The following is an 11,115-nucleotide window of genomic DNA, read 5'->3' on the forward strand; positions in this document are numbered from 1 at the left end:
CACTCAGAATTGTGGATACAGCAAGTGAAGCACAAATACACAATTCAACACAAATTTACTCTCTTCCTTATATGAAAAAAAAGTAAAAAAGCTACATTACCTCACTAAACATAACAGTATGTCAGCTCTTCTATTTTAAACTATTTTTTCAAGAGGTTTGAAATTTGCTTGGAAAAAAGCTAACTTCAAGGCAGTTATCCCAAAAGTGTCCTATATATTAATTTGAGGAGAATCAGAGGCAAACTAGATCTTTTTACAATAATTAACAAGCTTCATAACCGCTTTAAAAGTCAGATCTGATAATCTGCTGTTACTATAGCATTTTCTCTCTTTTTGGCCAAGAGTATGAACTATGATCAGTTTTTAACTGGGCAAATCAGAACCCTCAGGCCTGCGGATAATGCGTCTCCCAGGACTGCTATCATAGTATAAATGCAAAATCAATGTAAAACTAAGCATAAAGAGAGGGAAATAAGTATGGTACACTGAACAAATAGAAATTAAGCCTGCACAAATTATTGGTCAATCCAGCTGGGTAGCAAATAATATGATTAAAAGGAGGGTTTTGTTTTTTTTTTAAATCTGTTATAGGTGAAGCCAAAATTACAGCCAGATTAAAAACAAAAATATTTACCTTAAATTAAGAAAGGTTTATTTTTCCCTTTCAGTCCTAAAGAGAGAAGTTATTTTATGACAAGGACACCTCAAGACCAATATTAAACTTTTAAATTTAGTTTCCACCCATATGTTGATAGACATAAAAAAGAAAATATTCAGATTCAAATAAGGTAAGTGTGGCAAATTAAAAATAAAGAATATTAAAGACTAAGCAGCTTGAAAGTCAGACATTTTTATATAAAGGTACAAAAACAGAAACAGTTTTCAGATCTGACCAGAATTTATTAGGAAACAAAGCATTAAGACTACTCTGATCAGAAAGAGTGAATAGCTACACAACAGTTCCTTAAATGAAGATTTCTGTGTACTTTAAAAAGGATTAGTCTAAGAAAGTATGTAAACAGAGCGGGGAAGCTATCTGTGCTTGCACATAGCTGTAGAAAAAATAAGCATTTCCTATATACTTGTATATCTTGAAATAGGGCAAATATGTTCTTTCTAAAACATAGATTTATATTGTTGAACTGTTTTAACACTTCTATACGTTAGCATGGAAGAGGCTAGCCACAAGTTATATTCACATTTACTGCAGCTTCTGCAGAGCATTGGTAGAAACCATCATTTATATATATTGCTTTTACTGATTTATTCACTTCACAAACATAGTAAAATTTCATTTAAAGCAAAATACCCATTTGTACAAATACTTTAATAGCAACAGCTGTGATTGAACACACACTCAATTAACTGATCTAAAACAGGGAGCTGAATGATATAAAGGAACTTGCTTACACGCAGTGTCCCAAAATGTTTTTCTCTTTTACTAGTATGTTACAAGGAACAACTCTTTCAAACTTAGTGTATGATTTTACTTTTTAAATACAGTTTTTTTCAGTAATGCTATTTGAAAACAAGTGCAATTAAAAAAAGAATAAAAATGATTTTTGGCCATGAGTCAATAAGAAATAAGCTGTTGGGGGGGAAAAGCAGCTAATTAGACCACTTATAAAAGCAGCTAATGTATGCATCTTTATGTAATAGATAAATGTAAAAGTTAATGATTTCCTCTAGGCTGAAAGTCATTTCAGTTTAAAGTAGTTCTTTTAGTGAAGCAGGTACAGCCTTGGGCCCAATCCTATCTATACTTGGGTAATGTAATTAGCTTTACTCATGCAACTAAGGGTTTTCAAAATTAGGCCCTATTATAAGAGGTAATTTTTTTTCTTTTTAAGATGTGGCAGTAATTTCTGACTTTTGTGTTTGTTTGGAGTTAAATGAATAAGTACCATAAAATATAATCAAACTGTTGACAGAATAAAAATATTAAGAAAAATTGTTTTTTAAATATTCCCAAACAGGATAACACGATTATACATAATCTACTGTCATGCCCTTTGTTGAAATGTCCCAGGCACCTTGTCAGAGACATCCACATTCAGAAACACCACTCCAGGAATGTTACATTTTAGGGGGGTCCAGGATCTGATGTGTAAGACTTCATACAGAGTTGAAGTAATAAAATGTGCTTTATTAGTTAAAAATCACAGTACCAACTGTGAAATACTCTACTGCAGAGAGTGAATATTAACCTACAAGCCCATCCAAATGGGGACAACCAGTCAGGGGCAGTGCACCCAGCACAATGTGCTTTCTGCACAGACTCCCACCACAAGTCCTAAGCAGCACAGCTAAGCACTGCACTATGATCAGTAAGACATTTAAAAACCTGCATTTGTCATTTAACTACTTTTAACAATTATTTTAGCTGGTGGGGGGCTTTGTAGCCATCGCTAGGGAACTGCCACCTTAAATGCCTCCTAGTCTAGATCAGGTAAACCAGCCACAATAAAACCTAGTTATTTCTTCTCTCTCTCTTTCTTTCTTCCTTCCTCCCTCCCGTCCCCAAGCCCTCATTCTGCCTTTTAATTACCATCCTTATACAACTGGGTCATCAGTGCCTGTTAACAACAGGTTTCAGAGTGACAGCCGTGTTACTCTGTATCAGCAAAAAGAATGAGGAGGACTTGTGGCACCTTAGACACCAACAAATTTATTTGGGCAAAAGCTTTCATGGGCTAAAGCCCACTTCATCAGATGCATGCAGTGGAAAATACAGTAGGGAGATCATATATATATATATATATATATATATATATACACACACACACACACATATATATACACACAGAGAACATTTTTTCATGTTCTCTGTATAGATCTTCCTACTGTATTTTCCACTGGATGCATCTGCTTTAGCCCACGAAAATTTATGCCCAAATAAAATTTTAGTCGCTATAGTGCCACAAGTACTCCTCGTTCTTTTTGGTCACAACAGGACTCCGAACATAGCTAACTACAGACTTCCCTGTGGGGGGTGGCGAGAGGAGTCTGAAAAGGGACCTCCTGGATCCCCACCAGTCGCGCGCACGCCCAGCGCTGCTGCCGGGGCTCCCAACCCAAAGCCGCCGACAGACAAGAAAAGCCCCCGCGAAAGGGCACCAAGCACTGCAGCAAACAGCCCCCTGCCTCTGGGGCCGCGTCCCCGGGCAAAACCCAAACAGCGCCCTGGACAAACAAGGCAAACCCGTAGCTGCCGAGGCCCACGTGGAGCGAAGCGCAGAGCCCCGGGGCTGCGCGGAGGCCGGGGGCTGCGGCAGGAAGCAGAGGCGGGGGCTGCAGACACCCACCCGGCGCTGGGCAAGCGGGGAGCCGCTGCAGAGCGGACACTCCGGCTAGAGGGAGAGGAGGCTGGGGGCGCAGAGCGCAGCCAGGGACCGGTTTGGGTGAGCCGCTGACCGCCCCGCAACGACCAGTAGCGAAGCCGGCCCGGCAGCTCACCCCACCCCACCCCGCGCCCCAGCTCGACTCTTACATTTTCTGCACGGGTTTCCGCCGCTTGCGATTGGCGTAGGTGATATTGGGGTTCATCTTGCTGCTGCTGCCGCCGCCGCCGCCGCGGCCCCCCGTCCCGCAGCCGCCGCGAGTCCCCGGCGAGCCCGCTCGGCACCGCAGCCCGCAGCTGCCCAGCCCTGCCCGTCTGCGGCGCGGCTCCCCCGGCCGAGAGAGGGCGGGGAGCCCAGGTGATCAGCGCCGGCGACACCCACCAACGTCTCTGTGCCCCCGGAAACAGGGGCGGCCGGGGCTTTCCAGCTGCCGCTGCCCGGCCGCCGGCAGCGGCGGCTTCTCCTGCCTGGAAAGGTCGGGGCCTGGCCACCACACCCCGAGGCTGCTGCCGCTGCCGGCGGCTGCGACGATCCCTCTGTCCCAGCGCGGCTGCCGCAGGCCGGGCAAACGTCTGTCGCAGCTCGCCGCCCCCGGCCGCTGCGGTCTCAGAGCCAGCCAGCCTCCCCCTGCTCTCCCCGCCCCGCGGGGGAGGCTCCGCCGGCTGCCTACGTGAGGGGGTGGCGTGCGCCGCCATGTTGGGTAGGTCCCGCCCAGCGACAAGCCGCCGGGACTGGGGAGGTGGGAGACGCGGGCCCCGACGGCCGGCAGAGTAGCTACCGCCGTCAATGAGAACAACAAGGGAAGGCACAGAAATCAGGGCATTTCCCGTCCAGACAGGCACCGGCGCTGCCTGGGTGCACGGGGAGAGCTGTGCGCCCCGCATCGCCGCTCCTCACCCCCGCCTACATTAACTCGGGGGCCGCCCGCCGCTGGGACAGCAGGTGTGAGCCCACCGCAGGGAGGAAGGAGCACGGTGCTGGTGAGGCCTGGACTTGCCCTGAGTGGAGGAGGAGGAGTGTGGGGGCGGCTCATGCCCTTCCCTACGAGCAACCCGTGACTGCACCTATGAAATTCTGCAAGATAAGAGCCCAGGATATGGTTACGGTCTTGCTAAGGGGGAAGGCCATTATCGGTCTACATTTTAAAGGAAAAACAAAATTACAAGCGACGTGGGCTGCTAAAGTGCTGCTAAGTCCCGCTGTTCAGTCAGAATCATCATGCATTTTGACTAGGGCAGTCAACCAATTAAAAAAAAATAATCATGATTGTGAGATTAAAAATATCATGATTAATTGCCGTTTTGGCCTCACTGTTAATAATAGAATACAATTTATTTACATATTTTGGTTGTTTTTACATTTTCAAATAGATTAATTTCAACTGCAACACAGTAATACAAAGTGTACAGTGCTCACTTTATATTATTATTTTAGTACAAGTATTTGCACTGTAAAAGATAAAAGAAACAGTATTTTTCAATTCACCTCATACAAGTACTGTAGTGCAGTCTCTTTAGCGTGAAAATAATTCTACATTTTTAAGTTGCACTATTATTTTTACATAAACTGCACTCAAAAATAAAACAATGTAAAACTTTAGAGCCTACAAGTTCACTCACTCCTACTTCTTATTCCGCCAATCACTAAGACAAACATGTTTGTTTATATTTATGAGAGATAATGCTGCCCACTTCTTATTTACAATGTCATCTGAAAATGAGAACAGGCTTTCCCATGGCACTTTTGTATCCAGCATGGGCGGTATTTACATGCCAAAAATGCTAAACATTCGTATGTCCTTTCATGCTTCAACCACCATTCCAGAGGAGATGCTTCCATGCTGATGACAGGTTCTGTTCAATAATGTGCCAAAGCAGTGCGGGACTGATACACATTCATTTTCATCATCTGAATTAGATTCCACCAACAGAAGGTTGTTTTTCTTTTTGGGGGGGTTAGGGTTCTGTAGTTTCTGCATTGGAGTGTTGCTCTTTTAAGACGTCTAACAGCATGTTCCACACCTCGTCCCTTTCAGATTTTGGAAGGCATTTCAGATTCTTAAACCTTGGGTCCAGTGCTGTACCTATCTTTAGAAATCTCACAGTCACCTTCTTTGCATTTTGTCACATCTGCAGTGAAACTGTTCCTAAGCTGTAGCTCACGAAAGCTTATGCTCAAATAAATTGGTTTGTCTCTAAGGTGCCACAAGTACTCCTTTTCTTTTTGCAAATACAGACTAACACGGCTGCTACCCTGAAACCTGTTCTTAAATTGAACAACATACGCTGAGTCGTCATCGGAGACTGCCATAGCACAAAATGTATGGCAGAATGTGAGTAAAACCACAAAGCCAGAGATATACAATCCTCCCCCAAGGAGTTCAGTCACAAATTTAATTATCACTTTTTTTTTTTTAAACAAGTGTCATCAGCATGGAAGCATATCCTCTGGAATGGTGGCTGAAGCATGAAGAGATATACAAATGTTTAGCATATCTGGCATGTAAATACCTTGCAGCTCTGGCTACAAAAGTGCCACGCGAATGCCTGTTCTCCCTTTCAGGTGACATTGTAAATAAGAAGTGGGCAGCATTATCTCCTGTAAATTTGACCAAACTTCTTTATCTTAGCGATTGGCTGAACAAGAAGTAGGACTGAGTGGACTTGTAAGCTGTAAAGTTTTACATTGTTTTGTTTTTGAATGTAGTTATGTAACAAAAAAACTACATTTGTAAATTCCACTTTCATGAGAAAGAGATTACTACTAGATTACTATAGTACTTGTATGAAGTGAATTGAAAAATACTGTTTCTTTTGTTTATCTTTTTACTGTGCAAATATTTGCAATAAAAATAATATAAAGTGAGCACTATACACTTTGTATTCTATGTTGTAATTGAAATTAATGTTTGAAAATGTAGAAAAGCATCCAAAATATTTATAAATTTCAATTGGTATTGTATTATTGTTTAACAGTGTGTTTAAAACTGATTGATTAAAAAATTATTGTAGTTAAGTTAGTTTCTTTTCAGTTAATCACTTGAGTTAACTGCAATTAATTGAGAGCCCTAACTTTGATAATTTTTTCTTCCCTCCTCCTCATTTTCATCTTTTCATTCGCTACAGCTCAGCAAGGTTCTTCTCCCCCTAGGTAACAATACAGTTTGTGTCAGAACTCTGAGACAGGGGCAGAAATCTGCCAACGTAAAACAAAATATATACAAGTCTTTGCTGAAACAAAAGCCCTGCTGACCTGTAGGGAGAGAGAAGAGGAGTCCAGTCCTACTCCCATTGAAATCACCTGTAAATTTCTCAGTAATTTCAGTGGAAGTATGACTGGGCCCCAAGGAGGGAAATGAGTCAAAGAGAAACACGTTTTCCCTTTTAGCAGCTTGGAGGGAAATTTTCTTTGCCTTTGGATTTCCCCAGCACTATTCATCTTGGAGTTCTCTACTTCAGCTACAAGGAGTGAGAAGCTGAGGCAATGTCTTTTTTTGTGTGTGTGCTGGATAAATGGCTTAAATCTGACTACAAGAACCAGCCAGAGTGTAAGGGGCAAAAACAGCCAGTAACAACAACTGCATATTCACTCGATGGTTATTAAAAACAATACAAGATTATGCAAATCCTTCTATTTGGATTGGCTGATAGATGTAATTAGCTATAGTACAGGTATTAATATGCTGTGTAATTACTGAGAAATAATGATACAATGATTATGCTAATCAGACAGCCAGAACCAATCAATGCATGGAATTCCATAACTGCAAGACTGCACTGTTATGTTTCAGTAATCCTACAGCTTCCCTGTAGCTGATTGTTGGTACAATATTTGTTCAGTATTGACAGTATGAAGAAAAGGAGTACTTGTGGCGCCTTAGAGACTAACCAATTTATTTGAGCATAAGCTTTCGTGAGCTACAGCTCACTTCATCGAATGCATACTGTGGAAAGTGTAGAAGATCTTTTTATACACACAAAGCATGAAAAAATACCTCCCCCCACCCCACTCTCCTGCTGGTAATAACTTATCTAAAGTGATCACTCTCCTTACAATGTGTATGATAATCAAGTTGGGCCATTTCCAGCACAAATCCAGGTTTTCTCACACACCCCCCCCCCCACACACACACACAAACCCACTCTCCTGCTGGTAATAGCTTATTTAAAGTGACCACTCTCCTTACAACGTGTATGATAATCAAGGTGGGCCATTTCCAGCACAAATCCAGGGTTTAACAAGAATGTCGGGGGGGGGTAGGAAAAAACAAGGGGAAATAGGTTACCTTGCATAATGACTTAGCCACTCCCAGTCTCTATTCAAGCCTAAATTAATTGTATCCAATTTGCAAATGAATTCCTATTCAACAGTTTCTCGCTGGAGTCTGGATTTGAAGTTTTTTTGTTGTAATATCGCAACTTTCATGTCTGTAATCGCGTGACCAGAGAGATTGAAGTGTTCTCCGACTGGTTTATGAATGTTATAATTCTTGACATCTGATTTGTGTCCATTTATTCTTTTACGTAGAGACTGTCCAGTTTGACCAATGTGCATGGCAGATGGGCATTGCTGGCACATGATGGCATATATCACATTGGTGGATGTGCAGGTGAACGAGCCTCTGATAGTGTGGCTGATGTTATTAGGCCCTGTGATGGTGTCCCCTGAATAGATATGTTGGCACAGTTGGCAACGGGCTTTGTTGCAAGGATAGGTTCCTGGTTTAGTGGTTCTGTTGTGTGGTATGTGGTTGCTGGTGAGTATTTGCTTCAGGTTGGGGGGCTGTCTGTAGGCAAGGACTGGCCTGTCTCCCAAGATTTGTGAGAGTGTTGGGTCATCCTTCAGAATAGGTTGTAGATCCTTAATAATGCGTTGGAGGGGTTTTAACATCAGCCACACTATCAGAGGCTCGTTCACCTGCACATCCACCAATGTGATATATGCCATCATGTGCCAGCAATGCCCATCTGCCATGCACATTGGTCAAACTGGACAGTCTCTACGTAAAAGAATAAATGGACACAAATCAGATGTCAGAATTATGTCAGTGAAGGAACAAACAAGTTTACTGATGTGTCTACTACACTGTACTGTGTTGCTCTATGACTATTTCCCTTATAGACTCTCTTATAATAGTTAGATTGCAAAATAAGCAACTTTTGTGTAAGTTATATAGTCATGAATTTTTAAGATAATCACACTTCTGTGGGCACAGGAGAAAAGCAGTTCCCATATGCCAATATTTAAAATAATGTCTGTTGTCTTCAAAACTAAGGGCTTGTCTTCATTACCGCAGTAAATCAACCTAAATTATGTGATTCCAGCTACATAAATAATGTAGCTGGAGTCAACATAGCTTAGGTCGACTTACCCCAGTGTCTTCACTGTGCTGCATCGATGGGAGATGCTCTCTGGTCGACTTCCCTTACACTTCTCGGAGAGCTGGAATACCGGGGTCGACCGGAGAGCGCTCTGCCGTCGATTTAGCAGATCTTCACTAGACCCGCTAAGTCGACCCCTGCTGCATCGAATGCAGCAGCGTGGATCTCCCCAGTAGAGAAGACAAGCCCTAAGTAGCATACTTATGGAGAGGAGAGGTATGGGGTAAGAGGATGGGAGAGCACGACGGGATGTATAAATCCCTCAGTAGTGCTGAAGGAATTAAATACTGGGCCCAGATAACCCCGCCCCTGCAGATGCGCAGAGCATGTGTCAATTGGAGAGGAATCTTAAAAGTGAGCAATTCAGTTAGAAGGGAAGGAAGACAGATCTGTCCTGAGGACTCCTGAACCAGGGGGCTGAAGACACCTTATTGGGAGGAAGACAACTGCCTTAGTTGTGTGTGGAAACCAGAAGCATTTGATCACAACAGTAAAATCATTAGGCCTATCAACAAATAATGAGCAACATATGATTCAGGCGCTGCTGTACCAAAAACCTGTACACCAAGATACATCAGTAATGGCAATTATTTTTATTTTGTGCTTTAAAAATACTGCTGAATTACTTTGACTAAAAAGGCTTTCTTGCCAAGTAGGCTTCTAACTTTGACAAAATGTGTCTTAGAGAGTTTAACACAAGTTTACATTTATGATGTCCCACTAGTGGGCTGCAGTTTCCTTTCTGCTCTCATTAAGAGGCAAGTGTATAACACACAGCAAGATTAATTATATAAAAATAATTATCTAAATTAGAAATGATAAAGTAGTTAATATCCTGGTGTTTCATTTCTGTAACAACAAACCTGAGCTAATTTAACTAATTATAGTATAGGTTCATGAATTTTAACCTGACCATGATTACCATTATAGTAAAATTTTGTTAATTGAAGTATCACAAACTGCAGGTAATGTATGAATGACAAACATTGTCTGTTTTCTACTGGAGTTCATATGAAGCCAAACAAGTAAATATCCAAAGTGAGAATATGGGGAAAATGACAATATAGACATAGAGATACAAGTCAGATGAGCTAATATCTCTGATTGGACCAACTTCTGTTGATGAGAGAAACAAGCTTTAAATAGTAAGCTTGAAAGCATGTCTCTCTCACCAACAGAAGATAGTCCAGTAAAAGATATTACCTCACCTACCTTGTCTGTCTGATATCCTGGGGAAAACATGGCTACAACACTGCATACAGTATAGATATAAAGATGTAATCCATAGGGACCAGCCCTAAAACCTAACTAAACATTGGTATTTTATAATATGGTAAGTGTACTCAGTGTGTTACCTACCTGAGAGGAGTGCCAAGAAAGAGTGACTTGAAGAAGATGAATTGAGGAAACAGCCTGCTTAGGAACAGAGAAAAACAATTCTCAGGTATCAGAGTCACCATGGAGTCAAGTCCATGGATCCGTCAGTTCTGAATAACTATTTTGTTTAAAGGCAGGTGTAATTGGAACTTTTGAAGATGATAACTGGGACTCTAGAAGAGAAGATACTCTTTAGATAGTAAACTTTTTGGGGTGGGGACCTTCTTTTGTGTATGTGTAGTACCTTGTACAGTAGGGCTACTCTCTGGCATGGATGGTGGGTACAGTGATCCATGGTGCCTGGGATAGCCCTCACTGCAAATGCCAAGGTCAGGGCAGGCTGAAAAAGGAAAAGCAGATTCTCCCAAAAGTGGTGGTTAGCACTGAAGTTAGACTCACCAATCAATCACAAACTATGCTCCTGATTTCCCACACTGGTTATTAAGAAGCTAAAATAGGAATCACACACACCCTCTATTGCATTCCACTTCTCTGGCTCCCAGTCAGAACATAGGTCCAATACAGTGAGAAGTTATTTAAAAATTCTGCTCACTATACAAAATATTCTTCTGACCCCAAAGGGCCAGCCACATTACCAGATCAATATTAGTTTGGATCTTATCCAAAATAGCATTCAGCCAGCCAATCCTTTAGTATTTAAAGGTTTATTAGAAAAGAAAAGAGTAAGGAGAGAGTTGTTCAATGGCAAAGCAATCAGATACATGCATAAGACTTCACAGAGCATATATCAGGTTCTTAGCAATGTTGGTGAGTATGCTAGCTTGACAGTCCCTCTGGAACACATCCAAAGCATGGATGGGTCATTCAGTCCTTTGTTCAGAACTTCAGTTTGCAGAGAAGTTATTTCAGAGTTGAGGAGCAGGATTGAAGACAAAATGGAGGTGATGCAGCTGCCCTTTAGTGATGTTTCCCTGTGGTGTTATCTGGACCAGTGATCTGCTAGGTCACTCCAATCCTTGACTCTGGGAGCCAGCCTTACCCTGCTCCGCTGTGAG

General features: G+C 42.2%; 1 protein-coding gene across 1 annotated transcript in view; it reads right to left on the minus strand.

Annotated features, from left to right (window-relative positions):
* Nucleotides 1-3,626, minus strand: part of AHR (aryl hydrocarbon receptor) — an 84,763-nt gene extending 81,137 nt beyond the window's left edge. The window contains exon 1 of the mRNA XM_084620487.1: nt 3,491-3,626. Within this exon, the coding sequence (XP_084476613.1) occupies nt 3,491-3,546 (56 nt within the window). The 5' untranslated portion in view covers nt 3,547-3,626. The remainder of the gene's footprint in view (nt 1-3,490) is intronic.
* Nucleotides 3,627-11,115: the final 7,489 nt, after the last annotated feature.

This window comes from Lepidochelys olivacea (genome assembly GCF_965140295.1).
Source record: "Lepidochelys olivacea isolate rLepOli2 genome assembly, chromosome: 2".
Classification (NCBI taxonomy): Eukaryota; Metazoa; Chordata; order Testudines; family Cheloniidae; genus Lepidochelys; species Lepidochelys olivacea.